This window comes from Gorilla gorilla, chromosome 12 (genome assembly GCF_029281585.2).
Source record: "Gorilla gorilla gorilla isolate KB3781 chromosome 12, NHGRI_mGorGor1-v2.1_pri, whole genome shotgun sequence".
NCBI lineage: Eukaryota > Metazoa > Chordata > Mammalia > Primates > Hominidae > Gorilla > Gorilla gorilla.
The window spans coordinates 115,154,317-115,174,504 of record NC_073236.2 but is presented as its reverse complement, the minus strand read 5'-3'; the positions used below and the strand labels follow the sequence as shown (position 1 = coordinate 115,174,504).

Here is a 20,188-nt window from a genome sequence, read left to right as displayed (position 1 = left end):
CAAGCCATTTTCATGCCTCAGCCTTCCAAGTAGCTGAGATAACAGGCGTTTTTGTATTTTTAGTAGAGATGGGGTTTCTCATGTTGGCCAGGCTGGTCTCGAACTCCTGACTTCAGGTGATCCACCCACCTCGGCCTCCCAAAGTGCTGGGATTACAGGCGTGAGCCACAGCACCCGGCCACACGTGGCTTTTTCTTAACTATTTTTTACCTTTTCAAGTTTAATTTACAGCCGGGCGCGGTGGCTCACGCCTGTAATCCCAGCATTTTGGGAGGCCGAGGCGGGTGGATCACCTGAGGTCAGGAGTTCGAGACCACCCTGGCCAACATGGTGAAACCCCGTCTCCTCTAAAAATACAAAAATTAGCCAGGCCCAGTGGCAGGCGCCTGTAATCCCAGCTACCTGAGAGGCTGAGGCAGGAGAATTGCTTGAACCCAGAAGGTGGAGGTTGCAGTGAGCCAAGATCGCACCACTGCACTCCAGCCTGGGTGACAGAGCAAGACTCCATCTCGGGGAAAAAAAAAAAAAAAAAAAAAGTTTAATTTACTACACAAGTAATTCATCATGTATGTTCATACATATTTTTACACTTAAAAATTCACATAAGCAAAAAAGAACAGAAATAGATCATATACAATCCTGCTGCACAAATAACATCTTAGTGAATGGAAAGCATTATTCCGAGCTTACATTTGTTTCATTGGTTTATGCTGAGATTTCTTGCCCTAGTTTAAGATACTAAATTTTTTCCATGCTCTGTTGAATGCGATATTTGTAAATATATTGCCTGACACAAGACAAGGCAAATAAGAAAGTTATTTTTAAATATATTGTGACAGATCCTTTTGGGTTTTTTCGTTTATGGGGTTAATAAATTTATAGTGTATCAACATAAATTAATTTGTGTCAATTTACAGGAATGGTTCCCCAAGGTGAGGCCAACTTTGCTCCATCTCTAAGCCCTGGGAGCTCCATGGTGCCGATGCCAATCCCTCCTCCTCAGAGTTCTCTGCTCCAGCAAACTCCACCTGCCTCTGGGTATCAGTCACCAGACATGAAGGCCTGGCAGCAAGGAGCGATAGGAAACAACAAGTAAGGGGGCAGTTTTTATATATGAGCATCCTTGATACTGTGATAAATCTCTGATACTGATAAATGCTACAGTGGTTGAACCTCAGGAACATTATGCAAAGTGAAAGAAGGCCGGTCACAAAAGGCCACATATGGCTACATTTATATGACGTTTCCCCGTTCCCCCGTTTATGTGTGGAGACAGAAAGCAGCACATAAGAACAGCCATGCTTTCATGGGCTGATTGTATTCACAGGCTAAGTAGAAGATTATTGGCTACTTCCATTTGCATAATGGAAAGAACTAAATTTTATATTATCAGCAAAGAAAAATGATTTTTAAATCTTATAAGTATCAAGTCACTTCTAAGGCAAATTTGTGTGCCGACAGTACAGAAAAGTGATCTAGGTCCCCAACCTTTCCATCCTAACCTGAGCACACCTGCAGAATATGATGAGCTCACATCAGTAACAAGAGCTTCCCTGGGACAGACATAGAAATGAGTACTTTTTAAAAAGTTTTTCTTTATAAGAACACTTTAAAATCTTATAAATCTAAAACCAAGAATGGCAAATGTCAGAATTCAATAGAGCTGAGTAGTGGGCACACAAGTTTCACTTTTCTCGATGTATTTAAAGACTTTATAACAATAACAAAAGTTTTTAAGGCTTACCCCTTTTAGAATCTCTAGATTTTTAGTGACCTTGACTCACCCATCTTGCTTAGAATTATCTCACTAAAGCCTTTTTTTTTTTTTTTTTCCAAATCCTGGCTGCTGAACTTTTCACACATCACTTTGAGTTTTATAAGGATTTTAATTTGGTTGTGTCTTAGTTATAATGACAGGGAAGCTGTCTGATCTGACAACATAATAAGTAAGGCAGTTAAAGTTGAAAACACAAGACTATATTCTTCTGAAGTTCATTGAAAGGTGAGAGAAAATCTTCATGTTAGAGAACTGTGTAGGTCTCAATGAGGACCATGTATAAATTAGGTAGAAATGGAACCATATCTGTAATACAAGAGGAATTTAGTCTCCTAATGTATTCTAATCCCAACTTCCTAAACTCACTCAGGATTTTGTGGCCCATCATTATAATCACTACCTTACAGGTATTCTGACTCCCTTGCCTAGCTCTCCCTCTGTTGCACTTATGCCTGGCAAAATTCTCCCTAATGAAATCCAACTAAACTCTTACTTTATACCTCCACCTAAGTATTGAAATATGGCTTGGAAAAAAAAAAAAAAAAGTCATGCTGACATGTCTCAATAACCTATTTCTCTGCTCCCCCTTACAGTTAAATTCCTTAAAAGATTATACTCTATCCACTTCCCCTACTCCTACTCCTTGTTGAACTAATCAGGCTTTCATTCCCATCATTCCACAGAAAGTGTCCCTGTCAAGATAGTTAAATGTCCTTTTCAATGCCAAAAGCAATGCTCATCAGTAGCATTTGACATATTTGAGCATTTATTCTTTCTTGAAGCTCTTCATTTGGTTTCTAGAACAACTCTCTGTCTTGAGAAAAGTGACTCTCCTCCTATCACTTAGTCTCCTTGAGGTTCTTTCTCATCTCCATGACCTCCATTTGAGGGCCCCAGAGTTGATTCTAGGACCTCTTCGCCATACCCACTCCCTCCTTTGGTTGCATCACCCATCTTACTATTGTCAATGCCTACTGCTATGCTTGACTCCCAAATTTAAACCTCCAGTGCAGATGGCTTTCCTGAACACCATACTCTATATTCAGCTGCCTAACCAATATCTCCACTTATAAGTCTAATAGGCATCTCAAACTTAACATGATGAAAACTAAAGTGATATTTTCACCAGACCTGCTCCTCTGGGTTACTTTTTCCCATTTCAGTAAATGACAATTCCATTTTCCGCTTGTCCAGAAGAAACGTCTTTCTCTTTCTCACATTCCATATCCAACACATCAGCAAATCATGTCAGCTTCTTAGCACCTCTCTCTTACCTATTCCACATGTGCACCTTAATGCAAGCCACAATCATCTTTTCCCTGGGCCATTCCAGTAGCTTCCTCTCCTGCTTCCACCCTTGCTGCACCGTCATTTAATCTCCACATGGGTAGCCAGAGCCATGCTTTTAACACATGAGGCAGAGTATGTCCGTCCTTTATGCACAACTCATCCAGTAGCTCCCCATCTTACTCAAAATACAGAATAGGGCCCGTAAAACCCCACATCATCTTGTTCCTGGATACCTCTCTGATTCCATCTGTTATTCTCACCGCTCACTCTGCCACAGTGGCTTCCTTTTATCCTTCTGCTCCTCAGATGTGCTAAGTACACTGCAAACTCAGGATGTTTGCATTTTTTAATCTCTCTGCTGGAATGTTCTTCCCTCAGTGGCCACATGGCTTGTCTCTCACACTTCAAGTCTTTCCTTAAATGTCACTTTATTAGACACAGACGTTAAATGTCACCTTATTACACTTCCCTGACCATCATTTCTGAAATAATAGCATTTTCTACCCCTGGCGCCTCCTTTCCATTCTTTACTTTTTTCGTAGTGATTAACACTTGACATACTGTGTGATAGTCTATTTATTTGTGATTTTTCTTCTCCATCTAGAATATGAGCATCATAAGAGCAAGGACTTTATTTTGTATTACTTCTGTTTCTCCATACTCTGGAACAGGGAGGCCCTTCATATACATCTATCAAACAAATGAGTGCAAATACTCCCTAAGTCAACATCTTGGATTCAGATTCAAATACGGGTATAGGTTTTCGTTGTATTTTAGTAGTTTTTGCAAACTTTGACTTTCCAAATCATTTGGGAAAGAAAACAGTTACCACCAACTCTTTAAACACTCACACTTGCTCATTTGGTTCATGTGCAAAAGCTTATTAGTCATCATAAGCATTGTGTATTAGCATATATCACCTGGAGACAGTGACCACTCACTGTCTCTGTCACACAACACAAGATACCATGAGGAACACTGAAAAACAACCCCTGCTGCCAAATAACGAAGAGTCTAGTTGGTGAGGGGGCAGGTCAGAGAGAATTAAAACATTAAACAGTCAGAGAACCATTAAGTAGAATGATGTAATAGAGTTCAGAGGTAGTGTAACATGATTCTTTTTCATTATCTCTCTGGTGGCAAGAGAAAGAAATGGTTAAACAAACCTGTGGGTCCTGGAACTGGGTAGTGCTTCTATGTAAGGCTGGTTGATGGGAGAATCCCCTTGCTTATTAGCATTTTAAAGGATAAGAAGTCCTGTTGTTTAACCTTTTGTTTCTCAGACTTATTTGACCAGGGACTCCCCTGCTTGTTAATACCTGTAATATCTGTGGAACCCACTCTGGGCCAGAGTATTCATCCTTCTCTTTTTCCCATCATTTAGTGACTACCAAATACCTAGTGCTACCCTGAGAAAACTGTGATAGCTGCTACAAAGCAGGCAGGAAAGCAGAGTGAGGAAGAGGGCCTGTGAATGTTGGACTTTAGGTGTCAGTGAACCCAGACGTCTTTCTAGGACCTGGGACAGTGATTGCAGCTGCAGAAGAGCTTGGTCTTCTTCCCTTAATGGAAGATGCTAAAATGGAACTATTGGCAGGAGCAGTTTGAAAGAACTTAAACTAATATACAGTCCCAAATATTAATTTGAAAGGAAATTAAGCTCTAAATTTTTTTCAATAAGTATGACATCATTGCAGTCCTTGAAGTTTCCACATGCATTAACTTACATAGCCTTGCTCCTCCGCAGTGGTGACTTATGTATCAATTGACAAATGAGTACTGTCTTAGGCAGAGATGTTCTCATTAGAAAATAGGCATAGAGGCTGGGTGCGGTGGCTGATGCCTGTAATCCCAGCACTTTGGGAGGCCGAGGCAGGTTGATCATCTGAGGTCAGGAGGTTGAGACCAGCCTGACCAGCATGGCAAAACCCCATCTCTACTAAAAAAAAAAAAAAAATACAAAATTAGCCGGGCGTGATGGCGCACGCCTGTAATCCTAGCTACTCGGGAGGCTGAGGCAGGAGAATCACTTGAACCCAGGAGGCAGAGGTTACGGTGAGCTGAGTTTGCGCCATTGCACTCCAGCCTGGGCAACAAGAGTAAAACTCCGTCTCCAAAAACAAAAGAAAATAGACATAGATTAGTAGGCTTTTTTCTCACCTTTAGTTGTAGGATCACTGCCCCATAAGCATACACACTGTGCAGACATTAATGGTCCACAGGTGTATTATTGACTATTTCCTAGGCATATAGTTTTCTGTGGGCATTTGTGTTTTATAATTACTTGGGGGAAAATTCTGTACTTTTCTTCAGACTTGATAAATAGGCTGTTTCTTGGCCTGTCAATTCAGTATGATTACCTTAGTCTACTGGAAACTGTAAATGTCAGTATATCCTTCTTAACACTAAGAGCTAGAAAGGAATAGATAAACTATTGATGGGGAAAATTATTTTTAAAATCAAATTCTATAGAATTAATATTAAAATAGGTGGAATTTTACCAGCAGTTTATTGTTAACAATTAATATATAGTCATAAAATATGTGGTGTTTATAGAACTTAGGAAAGACAGAATTAATATCATTATCCTTTAGATGTGCATATCTATATCAATGAAAATTTTCAAGGTTCAAATACAAAGTGTCAAGTTGAATTCCCATGGAGTTTATTGCTTACTATTCTTCTTCCTAATAGAGACTGATTTTACATTTGAGATCTTTGGTGTAACAACAGTCCAGAACTTGGCCAGGAAGAAGGAAGTCAGTAAAACAGGCTCTCTGAAAAACATAATTGCTTATGTATTTTGCTTCCTAGAAAAGACATGAAGCTATGTTGAGGCCTGATAAGACCTTGGAAGTCTTTAAAAGGATTAAATTTGCCACCTAAAAACATTTGGTTGTGTACATCTGGCTTCCTCTTAATTTGTAGCATATTGAAAGCAACCAGAAGATAAAACCTTGAGAAGTGACAACAAGCTATAGGATATTGAATAAAGGGTCTCAAATTTTAGTATGCATGAATAGTTAAAGATGGACCTTTCTATACCCACCCCTGGAAAATGTGATTCACCAGGGCTTGAGTAAAACCTGGGAGTCTCAATTGCCAATGAGTCCCAGGGTATTCTCTTGTAGATGGTCTCTGCACTACACTTCAAAAAATGTATGCCACTTTACTGGCACAGATACAATAAACCATTTAATAGAAAACAATCTGAACTGCACCATTTGACAGCACCGAATAATTACCCATGCCATAATTCATTTATTCATCAGGTATTTACTGAGTGCCTGCTATATGTCACATATTAATAGAGACAAGAAATAAGTGGAACAAGTTACCATCATTCCCCTGAAGTATTAAGTCTAAGAGGCTCTACAAGCAAACACAATATAAGGATGCTGTCTTTGAATCATTCATTCGTGTGTTAATTCATTCAGTGAACATTTATTGAAGAGATATATATATATGTATATATATGCCAGACACTTTTCTCAAATAGGACATTCTCTGTTTAGATAGGTAAATGTCAGTTACCTAGAAGATTTACTTACATGGAAAACTTCCTTTCTTAATTATTTAGATGATTGTAGCCTAGCATCTCTGATATTGTGCCAGATAATTGTTATTTAAAATGAGCTCTTTTCGGTTATTTAATCCCTTATGTAGACTTCAGAATGTATCTGAATTATATTAATTTTTATATATTTTAAGAAGATACAGTCATACATGCAATTTAAGGATGTAACATATTTTATTTGGAAACAGAATCTAGTCATATATCCCCTTGTTCATGATCAGTGGATGTAATCTGGATTGTTTTTGAGTTTACAGTGTGTTCAGTCAAGCTGTCCAGAACCAGCCCACGCCTGCACAGCCAGGAGTATACAACAACATGAGCATCACCGTTTCCATGGCAGGTGGAAATACGAATGTTCAGAACATGAACCCAATGATGGCCCAGATGCAGATGAGCTCTTTGCAGATGCCAGGAATGAACACTGTGTGCCCTGAGCAGGTAAGTGGCACACTCGCCACACACATGCCACACCACATCACAGTTAATTCTGAGGAAATCAGGTATGTTGACAGTTACTCATCAGAAATAGCCACACTTTATTCTTTCCCACTAACTTTTAATAATTACTGGCTCTTAAGATATACAATGAAAAATTTTGACAGACTTTTTTTTTTTTTTTTTTTTTTTTTGAGATGGAGTCTCACTTTGTCACCCAAGCTGGAGTACAGTGGTGCAATTACAGCTCACTGCAGCCTTGACTGCCCAGGCTCAAGGGATCCTCCCACCTCAGACTCCTAAGTAGCTGGGACTGCAAGCACATGTCACCCTGCCCAGCTAATTTTTTTACTATTTGTAGAAACAAGGTCTCACTATGTTGCCCAGGCTGGGCTTGAACTCCTGGGCTCAAGCAATCCTCCTATCCCAGCCTCCCAAAGTGCTGGGATTACAGGTGTGAGCCACTACTCCTGGTCTTGACAGACTTTATAAATAATATTTTAGTTTCATGAGATTTTAGTGTTTTAGATTTATAAAACAGTACATGGCTGGGTGTGGTGGCTTATGCCTATAATCCCAGCACTTTGGGAGGCCAAGGCAGATGGATCACAAGGTCAGGAGTTCGAGACCAGCCTGGCCAACATGGTGAAACCCTGTCTCTACTAAAAAAAAAACAAAAAACAAAAATTAGCTGTGCATAGTGGCATGCACCTGTAATCCCAGCTACTCGGGAGGCTGAGGCATGAGAATTGCTTGAACCCAGGAGTCAGAGGTTGCAGTGAGCTGGTAATTGCGCCACTGCACTCCAGCCTGGGCAACAGTGCAAGACTCCATCTCAAAAAAAACAAACAAACAAACAAAAAAACAGTACATGTAATATATTGTCTTGGAATATTCCATTATATTTTGAAACATTTTCTTCATTTCTACCTTTTAATTCAATAAGCATTTATTCAGTACTTACTGTGTACAAAGATAGCCTTGTGGGACATGCATATGTACAAGTTGGGAAAGACACAACATGAACAAAGGATCATTTTAATCATAGGACAAAACTAGTATGTAAGAGATGGGCCATATATGTTTCTGTCAGATGAGGAGTGTATGCATAGTTGACTACTGAGGGCTTAAAAGAAAAAAGGCCTGGTCAAAAAAGGCATTATGAAAAAGTTGCCTAAACAGAATAGAAAAAGAACGTTCAAGATTGGTTATCACAGCATGACCTAGGCAGGATAGGAGTTGAAAGCCTAATTAATGTTAAGGGGATATTTATATTTTATTTAGAGAAGAAGTAATGTGGTAAGCTTTTTTGATATGTTGCATGCCATCTAAGTGTGTGGAATTTATCCTGGAGCCTCTTACAGATTTTTAGAAGAGAATGAATAAATTCAAAACAATATTTAAGATTATTGCAATAACTCTCTATAGTTGCTATTCTCATTATTCGTATCAGCAACCACAAAGTATGCTATAGTAACTAGGCTATTACCATGCAGCCATCATTTATAGGAAATCATAAAAATATATAAACACCAATTACCTTTTTTATCTTCAAATGATACTATATCACCTCATGTATAGAGGTGTATATTATATCACCTCTATATCACATGAGGTGATATATGTATGTATAGAGGTATAATATAATGTATAGAGGTATATATAATGTATAGAACCTCATTACAATTTATTTCTATTTTGTCCCTCCTGTGCTACTGTTGTCATACATATTATATTTATATATGTTCTGTTCCCTGCAATTTATTATTTTTTCTTTAGTCAATTATAAATTATAAATTTATAAATTCTACTTACAAATTTATAAATTAATTATAAACTATAATTGACTATTTAAAGAAAATTTAAATAAAAGCTTTTTTATATTTACCCACATAGTCACCACTTTAAATTTTCTGCATTCTTTTTGTAGTTCTAAATTTCCATTTGGTATTATTTTCCTTCTGCCTGAGGGTCTTGCTTTAACTTTTTTTTTTTTCTTTTTTTTTTTTTGAGATGGAGTCTCGCCCTTTAGCCCAGGCTGGAGTGTGGTGGCGCAATCTCAGCTCACTGCAACCTCCACCTCCCAGGTTCAACCGATACTCCTGCCTCAGCCTCCCAAGTAGCTGGGACTACAGGCACCCGCCACCATGCCCGGCTAATTTTTTTTTTTTTTTTTGTATTTTTGGTAGAGATGGGATTTCACCGTGTTAGCCAGGATGGTCTCAATCTCCTGACATCATGTTCTGCCCGCCTCGGCCTCCCAAAGTGCTGGGATTACAGGCGTGAGCCACCGCACCCGGCCTTGGCTTTAACATTTTTATAGTGCAGGCCTGCGGCTAATGAGCTTTTCTATGTCTGAAAAAGTCTTTCACCTTCATATTTGAATGTTCTTTCCCCTAAACTCTAGCTTGGCAGTTTTAGCTTTCAGTACTTTAAAGATGTTGCTCCACTACAGTGTTGCTGATGAGACATCTGCTGTCATTTTATCTTTGTTCTTCCATATATGATTGATGTTTTTCCCCTCTGGCTGATTTTGATTTTTCTCTCCACCACTGGTTCTAAGTAATTTGATTATGATATGCTTCAGTGTATTTTCTTCATATTTCTTATTCTTGGGGTTCATTGAGCTTCTTGATTCATGACCATATAATTTTCATTAAATTTTGGAAAAAATTTTTTGTTGTCGTTTTTTGTTTTTTTGTGGTTTTTTTGAGACAGAGTCTCACTCTGTCACCCAGGCTGGAGTGCAATGGCGCAGTCTCCACTCACTGTAACCTCCATCTCCTGGGTTCAAGCAATTCTCCTGCCTCAGCCTTCTGAGTAGCTGGGACTACAGGGGTGTGCCACCACACCCAGCTAATTTTTATGTTTTTAGTAGAGACGGGATTTTGCCATGTTGGCCAGACTGGTCTCAAACCCCTGACCTCAGGTGATCTGCCCACCTTGGCCTCCCAAAGTACAGGGATTATAGGCGTGAGCCACCACACCCGGCCAAATTTTGGAAAATATTGATCATTATTTCTTCAAATAATTTTTGTCACCATCCTTATTCCTCTCCTTCAGAGACTTCAGTTGCATGTATAGTAGGACACTTGAAATTGTCTCACATTCACCGATTCTCTAGGTTTGGGGGCTTTGGAGCTGTGGGATGAGGTTCAGTTATTTTTTCTTTGAATTTAGAACATTTATATTACTGTAGCCTCAGGTTCACTAATTCTTTATTTTGCAATATCTAATCTGTTTATACAGTGTATTTTTCATCTCAGACATGGCAGTTTTCATATCTAGCAGTCATATTTGGATCCTTTTTATATCTTCCATATCTCCAACATTTTTTTCATATCTGTTCAGTCTTTCCTCTTGTTTCTTAAACAAATGGAATATGGTTATTATAATTGTCCTGATATTTCTCACCTATCAGTTCTGTTATCAGCATCATTTTTGAATTGATTTCAGTTGACTTCCCTTTTCATTATGCATCATATTTTTCTGCCTCTTTGCATGCCTGGTAATTTTTTATTGGATGGCAGACATGAATTTTACCTTGTTTATATTCCTACAAATATTCTTGAGCTTTGTTCTAGGAAATGGTTACTTGGAAGTTTGATCCTTGCTTTTTTGTTTGCTGCGACCAAAGCAGTATTTTTTCTAGGGCTAATTTTAACCTTACCACCAAGGTAAAACCTTTAATATGCTACATGATACTACATGAATTACGATGTTTTCCACTCTGGGGGGTGAAATCAGGGCTTATTCCCAGCCCTGTGGGGACTTTGGGAATTGTTCCATGTCATCTATTCAGGTGATTGTTTCCCCTGCATCTATAAGCTGATTAGTACTGAGCTACAGACTTGAGGGCCACTGCAGATCTATTCCAGAGCTCTCTCTGATATTCTTGTCTGAGGATTCTAGCTGCATCCCCTTAACTCAGGGAGCCTGCCAGGCGCTGCCTGGATTCCCTTTGTCCATGATACAGCCGGAAATACACTCCAGGCAGTAGGCTGGGCGGTTGCCACAGTAGGGACTGCTGAACTGTTAGGGATCACTGTCCTTCATTGCCTTTGTCTAATGTCTTCAGTGCCTTTTTTTCACATATTTTGTCTATTTTTTTAGCTGATTGAGGTAGGAGGATAAGTCTGATCCCTGTTACTAAATCTTGACCAAAGTGTGAGTCTATCACTAATTAACATATGTATGTGTGAATTAACTTTTTATTAAAGTATCATATATAAGAATATAGAAAAAAGTGTACAACTCAATGGATTTTCACAAAGTGAACACACCTGAGTACTACTCAGATCAAGAAACAGAATGTCATCAGTACCCCAGAGGTTCTCCTTGTGTCCCTTACACACTCACTACCCCACAAGGGGAATGACTATCCTGACTTATAACAACACAGTTAATTGCTAAGCTTTTCATTTTTGCTGTGCTCCTATTACTTTTCTGTCAGTGAGATTGTTTTTCATTGAAGAATTTGGTTTTCAGCTTAAACAACTAGCTTGTAATTTGATCTCGTATTTATCTTTAATAGATAAATGATCCTGCACTGAGACACACAGGCCTCTACTGCAACCAGCTCTCATCCACTGACCTTCTCAAAACAGAAGCAGATGGAACCCAGGTCAGTAAGGAAATTCTAAGCCCAGAGCTGTCAAATGTACTCTAGATGCACAGAGGTCATTGTGTAGCATCATTAAGAGCCTGACCTTGGGAGTCAGACCTGGGTGTGAGTCCTGGCTCTGCTCTTCTTAGCTGTGTCATCCTGGGCATGTTATGGAGCTTTCCTGAGCTGCTGTATAACCACAGAACTAACATGACACCTGCTTATAGGATTGTTGAGAGGATTCAATGAGATCAGTTCAGATGGTTTAACTCAGTGCTTAGATAGGATAAAGTGATCACAAATGGTGGCCACTAATTGTTATTTTGTAAATAAGCACAGTGCTAAAAACTCATCTGTAATCAAAATACCTCAGAAGATCTCAGTAAATTCAGACAAAACAGAGTACCTGCTATATACTTCACCTCCTAAGAAGTATGTTTCAAAACAGCACAAACAGCAAGGTGGCCACTTTCCTATATTAACCTAATTTAGAAATTTTGGGCCGGGTGCGGTGGCTTATGCCTGTAATCCCAGCACTTTGGGAGGCCGAGGCAGACGGATCACGAGATCAGGAGATCAAGACCATCCTGGCTAACCTGGTGAAACCCCGTCTCTACTAAAAATCCAAAAAATTAGCTGGGCGAGGTGGCGGGCGCCTGTAGTCCCAGCTACTCGGGAGGCTGAGGCAGGAGAATGGCGTGAACCCCGGGGGGTGGAGCCTGCAGTGAGCCCACCCGGGCGGAGCCTGCAGTGAGCCGAGATCACGCCACTGCATTCCAGCCTGGGTGACAGCGAGACTCCATCTCAAAAAAAAAAAAAAAATTTTTGGAGGAAGGGCTTAATTCACTTTCGTAACTTTGGTTGAACTTTGGTCGGTCTCTCTTTTTTTTTCTTTTTGGAGATGGAATTTCGCTCTTTTGCCCAGGCTGGAGTGAAGTGGCGTGATCTTGGCTCACTGCAACCTGCGCCCCCTGGGTTCAAGCGATTCTCCTGCCTCAGCCTCCCAAGTAGCTGGGATTATAGGCACCCGCCACCATGGCCGGCTAATTTTTCGTCTTTTCAGTAGAGACAGGTTTTCGCCATTTTGACCAGGCTGGTCTCGAACTCCTGACCTAAGGTGATCCACCCGCCTCGGCCTCCCAAAGTGCTAGGATTACAAGCATGAGCCACCACGCCAAGCCAGACTTTAGTCTCTTAATAAACATTTTTAACCCAGGGATTATGCCACAGATGGCAGTAGGAAGACACATAAGATATGTTCCATCAGCATCTGATGAACTGTGGGGAGAAGTGAGGAAAGGAAACTTCATTTGTGAAATGCTTGTGGTTTGCCAGGCACTGTGCTATGCACTGTATGCATTATCTCATTTAAGCCTCACTGTAACCCTATGAACGAGGTAGTATTCCTTTTCTTCACAGATGAAGAAACTGAACATGAGGAGGTTTAACTACAGTACCATTCACAGTGCTAGAAAGAGGAAGAGCTGAGGTTCAAACCCAGGTCTTTCTACCGCCAGAGTCCACACTGTTCCTGCCATACCAGTTAGGGACTGCTGAAAGATAAAACACATCAATATATGCACATAAACTGTCACATAACCAAAGAAGGCAAATTATTAAATTTATGTTACAAGTAATGAACCATAAGTGTTCAAAGAAAGGAGAATTTGCTGAGATGGTCAGAAGAGCATTTTTGCAAGAGATATTGCTGAGCTGAGCCTTGAAGGACAGTTACGAAGGCAAAGGGAAGGAAAAGGGTATGGTAGTTGTTGGAGGCTGGTGCAGAGGTAGATTTAGAAGTAGAAGGAACTGGAAGGCCACAGAAACGGGGAAATAGTAATATCTCAGCATAGTCCTGGGAAACCAAATCAACTGAAGGTAAAGGGTTTATAATAAGTATTCATAGGAATTAAAATTGGTAAAGTGGCTTGGGGCAAATTTCCAGAGGCCTTGAATGCTAAACTGAGGGATTTGGATTCAACCCTATGGACAGAAGAGTCATCCCTGAAAGGAAACATCGATAGAAGTGCTAGTTTAGACTTCATCTTGGGAAGAAGGTGAAGGAAGATATATTGGCCAGTTGAGAAGGACAAAGATTAGAAGACTGGGTTCACAGTCTAAGCATTAGGAAATAGGACCTGAGTCCTCTCAAGGTAAAGAGAAGGCATTTTGGCTCACACCTGTAATCCCAGCACTTTGGAAGCCTGAGGCAGGCAAATCATTTGAGGTCAGGAGTTTGAGACCAGCCTGGCCAACATGGAGAAACCCTGCCTAAAAATACAAAAATTAGCCAGGCGTGGTGGCGGGCACCTGCAGTCCCAGCTATTCAGGAAGTTGAGACAGGAGAATCACTTGAACCCAGGAGGTGGAGGTTGCAGCGAGCCGAGATCACACCACTGCACTCTATCTTGGGCAACAGAGGGAGACTTCAACTCAAAAAAAAAAAAGAGAGAGAGAGAAGGCATTTTAAGATTGGGGAGCCGGGTGCGGTGGCTCACGCCTGTAATCCCAATACTTTGGGAGGCTGAGGCGGGCAGATTACTAGGTCAGGAGATCGAGACCATCCTGGCTAACACAGTGAAACCGTGTTAAAATACAAAAAAAAATTAGCTGGGCATGGTGGCGGGCACCTGTAGTCTCAGCTACTCAGGAGGCTGAGGCAGGAGAATGGCGTGAACCTGGGAGGCGGAGCTGGCAGTGAGCCGAGATCGTGCCACTGCACTCCAGCCTGGGCGACAGAGCAAGACTCTGTCTCAAAAAAAAAAAAAAAAAAAAAAAATCGAGGAAATGAAGAGTCTTCATTCACCAGATGTTTTTTGAAAGTCTCAAACCCACAGAGACATTACTGGGCAGCTTGACAAATTAGTTACACCCAAACAACCATGTTTTAAAGTTCCAGAGCCCTGCCCTGAAACAGTATTTGGACTGAAGCAAAAATTATGCCAGAAAATCTTCAGAGGTTGGGACTCAGCTCTCACACCAGTCTTCTCACCTGGAAGATCTGAAGCTTCTTTTGTGTCACACTTTGACTATCTGAGAAGTTGTGACAATATAAGAAGTCCTTTGTGGACTGGTCTGAGACACCCCCTTTTAAGTAATGGTTTGAAATGGGTTTTAGAGTTTGTTTAGTCTTTTCAGTTTTCTGTAATTTCAATAATACACTTTTTTTTTTTTTTTCTGAGACGGAGTCTCGCTTTGTCGTTGCCCAGGCTGGAATGCAGTGGTGCAATCTCAGCTCACTGCAACCTCCTCCTCCTGGGTTCAAGTGATTCTCCAGCCTCAGCCTCCCAAATAGCTAGAATTACAGGCGTGTGCCACCACACCCAGCTAATTTTTTTTACTTTTTGTAGAGATGGGTCTCACTATGTTGCCCAGGCTGGTCTCAAACTTCTAGCATCAAGTGATCCTCCTGCCTCAGCCTCCCAAAGTGCTAGAATTAGAGGCATGAGCCTCCATGCCTATCCTAGACTATCTTTTAAAAAGTTTTATTTTTAAAGAAGCAGAACTTTCTAGTTTGTTTTATCATGCCTTTATCAAGAACTTTTTAAGAATTTGGGGACAAAAACACCTTATGCTCTGCCCCAATATTTCATATGTAGAAACATAAACATCAAATTTTATATGTTGACTTTTTTTTAAATCACTGCCTAAAAAAGAATATATTTTGTGGTCATGTGAAGTTTCAGTGGTAGAATTTTCTTTCTGTTGTGGCCAATCATGAATCTTGCTCCAGTGTTTTTGTATTTACCAGACGGCAGCTGGGGAGTGAGTTAGACAGAAATATAAAGACAGATGTACAGAAAGGGAGAAGAAAAGAGGAGAAGAGGACTAGGGGAGTAGTAGGGAACTGGGATGGGATGGGGAGGAGGTAAGACAGGAGAGAACAGGAAGAGAACAGAGGAGCAGGAAGAGGGATGGCAGGAGGAGGTAAGACAGGAGAGAACAGGAAGAGAAGAGAGGAGCGGGAAGAGGGCTGGCAGGAGGATCGTTGACCTAGGAAGAGAGGAAGGCCTGGTGAAGCTCTAGAAGGAAAGAGTCAGAATGAGACGTTACAGACCACAAAGGCGGGGCAAGGGCACAGAGGCAGCTGGAGAGCAGACTGGGCGCGTTGGTGTGTTATAGACACAAGAGAAAGAGCCCAGAGGAGGCAGTAACAAATGGGAGCATATAGGAGCTAGAAGCCACATTTGGGAAACTAGGGAAAGGGGAAGAGAAGGAGAGAAAAGCAGTGCAAATCTAACTAGAGATTTGATTCCTTAGGCACTAGGAAAGCTCAGCTTGGGGGCTGTCTGCCTCATCTGAGAGGGAGGAAAGTGGAGATATAAATGGATTAAGAGGATAGGAGACCAGGGGACAGACTGGTGTCCAAATTTGATGCATACCACATTTGACATTTGGCTAATGAAGGTTGATGGAAACAACTTTTACTCGATTAGGATAGAAAAGTTTTTTAAAAAGCTGAGTGTAATTGGCATGAATTAGTGATAAATGACCAAAAAAAATACACCACTAATCTAAAATACTTTATGACCTATCGAACGGGAGACACAAGTTTGTCAAAAAGTTTGAGACACTTAGATGCACTTAGATGCCTTAGAAGGCATCTCCATTCCTGGTCTGGAACATTCACAAGTGTGGTATTGGCCCTAATCAGTTCTACGAACAACTTTTTAATAAGGCTGGTTGGTAAAGACTAACTTCTGGCTTTGTTTTCCCAATAGAATATGCTAGAACTGTGCAACTTTAGACATTTTTAAGGAATAAGTGTATTATTACTCAAAGTAGTGAAGGGAAAATTCACACTGTTCTCAAGGCTAATAGACGTACTGTTAATTTTAGCTCATGTGTTTAAATGGATTGTCTATCAGGGGAAAAAAGTCAAATATGAAATTGTTCTAATGATAATTTGCTGTAATTCTAAAGCCAATATGTGAAAGAGCTGTGTAATAATATATTTAAATACTAAAAAATCTTTTGGACATTAACCTTAGATGCTGATGTCCTCTTATTGAGTTGTGGTTTTGTTTTGCTAATACTGGTTGAAAGCCCTTAATTTTTCAGTGACATCATAAAGATTTTTTATCCTACTGAAATCATCCATAGAATGGTTTTAAACCAGTTTTCTAAATATCATGTATTTTTTAAAACCTACCACTGGATACCCAGACTCTGAAACTGGGCTTCTCCCAATCTTGGCAACATTAGCAATGATACTCACTTTCAGTATTGATGGCAACCCTATAGGAGGCGTGACCATTCCAATTTTGATTTTATTTTTAAAGTGTGAACTTTCCAGAACCCTGAGCAAAATGAGTGCAGCGATTTTCTTTTTGTAGGACAAGAAGACAGAAGAGTTCTTCTCTGTGGTGACTACAGACTAGAGGAATGCTCTAGTGAGTTTCCACTTCAAGTAGTACCCACTCATAAGCCGGGGGGGCAGACCCTTCTGTCTAAACACATCTTTTATTTGTGTTCCAGCAGGTGCAACAGGTTCAGGTGTTTGCTGACGTCCAGTGTACAGTGAATCTGGTAGGCGGGGACCCTTACCTGAACCAGCCTGGTCCACTGGGAACTCAAAAGCCCACGTCAGGACCACAGACCCCCCAGGCCCAGCAGAAGAGCCTCCTTCAGCAGCTACTGACTGAATAACCACTTTTAAAGGAATGTGAAATTTAAATAATAGACATACAGAGATATACAAATATATTATATATTTTTCTGAGATTTTTGATATCTCAATCTGCAGCCATTCTTCAGGTCGTAGCATTTGGAGCAAAAAAAAAAAAAAAAAAAAAAAGGAGTTCGCTTTTGTCGGGAGATTGAAAGATGTTTTTGTTTCTTTCTTTGTAAAGGCCTTGGATATTGAAAAAATACCAAGGCAGAACAGTTGGACAATCTATTTCTTGAGCCAAATTTAATTATTCTTATTTTTGTAATCAGTCATTGGCTTCTTATCTGGATGAAGGCTTTTGGAGGAGAACCAAAATGACAAGTTCCAAGAAGAAGATGAAGCTCCGCCTCCGCCGCTTAGTCCCAACCCTGCCCAGGAAGAAGGGCCCGTGGGGCTTTGCCTGTGCCCGTCCACCAAAGGCTGTCACGTGTCTCGAAATCAGCAGCCCTCCCCATCCCAATCCCAGGCAGCTTGTGTGTACAATCAGCTTCTCTAGCAACTCTGTATCTGTTGGCTTCAAGAGAATATTTTGCCTCCACATATGTACCCCTTCTCCTTTTTTTAAAGATGGATTTAAACCAAGATGCCTCCAGGAAAGAGGACGAAATGAGTATATTCACAGAGGAATCCAAAAAATACAGTTTGGGGGAAAATGCAATAATTTTTGATGAGATGGGTGAAGGACAAGAAGTGAGTTCTGTCAATTATTGTAGATACAATTTTCTGATTAAATCTGGAAAAATAAAAGGCAGCCTGTTTTTTCTGCTTTTATTGTATTAACAGCTGAGGTAGCTAAAGTTATTTAAAATAAAATTAAATTTATGATCCAAGTAGCTTATTTTTCCCTTTAAATCTCATTGTAAATATATTTGATTTCTTGTAGAAATTGATTTCCTTCTGTTTAATTTTATGCTTTTATTATACTCTTGATTTTTCTAAATTTGTGTGTGAAATATAACATTGATTGAATTGCAGTTACATTTGGTTAGTAATATTTCATTATTTTAATAACTGTGATGTCATGTATGGATTTACTTTGGGGTTCAAATCAAAATGTCACTGCCAGAAAGAGCTGTTCCAGCTGATCTAGAGCATACTGCCCTAGAGTGTCCCTGGGATCATCTGAACAGAAGTGCACAGGCTACTTGTACAGAGAAAAAATTAATACTCAAAGGAAATCTTCATTTTTTAGATTGACTTTGGGAATTTGAATTTTCATCAGTGCAAATATAAATTTCTCTATCCTGCTCTGAGGCTAATTGGTACCATATTTTCCCTTTGTGTCTTGTGACTCTGCCGCATCCCATCTCATCCTGGCCTCTGAGTCAAGAACCCAGTGAACTGACTTTCTAGTTCTAGAAGTTCCGCTGCAAGGCCAAGAAAGCTTGAGAAAGGTATTGTGGAAGAAGCAAAGGTAGACCCCCATCACTCACCTTTGTCTGCATCCCTGGGCCTGTGAATGATGACAGCACCTGACATTCTGCACCAGCTACCTCTGCCTCCATGGCAGAGAAAAGGCCATAAGAACAGTGGAAGAGGAGCATGGACTCAGACTTCAAGGAAGAAGCCATTTCCCCAGGTCCTTCCTTCTGCATCTCACCACCCCTAGTTACAAATAACTCCACTGAACAGCATCTATTCAGAAACTATGCCGAATGAAAAGATTGGTGGAAGGGCTCATGTGGTTAGCAACTATGAAACAGAAATAGGACACTCAGTTACAAACATTATCTCCTTTAGTTTTTCAGAAAATGCATCCCTGATTTCATTCATTTCCAGCTTGAAAGCCAGCCATATTACTCTAGTCCCTACCAAACTGCTCTAGAAGGTCATTTCCATTTTGTTTGTGATATTTAAATGCGCAGACTTCAGGAAGTTCACCTTTAACTTCAGCATTCCAGATGAAGTTTCCTGACTCAGTGCTTTTGCATAAGGAACTAGAAAAAAAAAGTGGTAAGGAAAATTGGAGATGCTAACATCCTCCCCCATCCCAACTGCACCTTAAAATATGCATGTCACCTTCAAGGTTTTATAATTGCACTGTTTGTTTTATGTATGTACAGATTAAAATTATTGCTACATTTGAGGAAAATAAAATTGCTTGCTTCTATGTAATTCCTGTCATTCCACAGGAAATTCACTTTTCCAGCTACTGAATAGAATTTGTTTAACAACCTCATGGGTTGCCTCTTCATTTACAGGGAAGAAATGAAATGTACATTCTGCAGAAATTGCCAAAGCCCAAATTAACGAGTATTATAAAAGGATAATAAAGCATCCCTGAAGCCAAAGATCCTCAAAGTCATCCTGATTTGAGCCAGACCATTGAAATTTGAGAAGGTCAAACTGAAGTCATGATAGCAGGCCTTGAGGGGTTCTAACTGTGACATTGTCTGATGATTAAAGACTTCTAGGCCTGCTGTTTCTTGACTCAGAAGATCTGGTCCAGGCAGTACTTCATGGCCATAGATGCCATGTCTCTTTCAATTATTATTTTTTAAATATATCAACATTTATCAATAATAGGTATTGAGTCTTACTTGAGAAGCCTCCTTCAATGTGACAATGCATTTTATAGGAATTAGGCCCTGTTGTTTGTTTTTAAATCCTAAATCCACCAACTTGGCTAAGTAGGGCTAGGGTGTAAGAGTTACAGAGGAAAGAAACACGAAATGCGGCTCAACAGTTAAAGACAGATTTATTTTAGAGAAAATAAACCTGAGAGGGGCTTCTGGCTGATTTCCATCAGGAGTGCTTTCTCTTACAGAGTAAGAGTATACGTTGGTTTTAGGGTGAGGGGGCTTATCACAAGCTTGGAATGTTTTTGTGTAA

At 40.2% G+C, this 20,188-nt stretch overlaps 1 protein-coding gene across 4 annotated transcripts in view; it reads left to right on the top strand.

Moving 5' to 3' along the window:
• Positions 1 to 19,535, top strand: part of NCOA1 (nuclear receptor coactivator 1) — a 277,974-nt gene extending 258,439 nt beyond the window's left edge. The window contains exons 19-23 of one of the 4 annotated variants that reach the window (XM_063696021.1): positions 918 to 1,092; positions 6,899 to 7,082; positions 11,614 to 11,703; positions 17,022 to 17,078; positions 17,167 to 17,373. In XM_063696021.1, coding sequence (XP_063552091.1) covers positions 918 to 1,092; positions 6,899 to 7,082; positions 11,614 to 11,703; positions 17,022 to 17,066 — 494 coding nt within the window. In that variant the 3' untranslated portion in view covers positions 17,067 to 17,078; positions 17,167 to 17,373. Of the gene's footprint in view, positions 1 to 917; positions 1,093 to 6,898; positions 7,083 to 11,613; positions 11,704 to 17,021; positions 17,079 to 17,163 lie in introns of all 4 variants that reach the window. The other 3 variants (XM_063696020.1, XM_063696019.1, XM_055377552.2) reach the window with 3 other exon arrangements.
• The last annotated feature ends 653 nt before the right edge of the window (positions 19,536 to 20,188 follow it).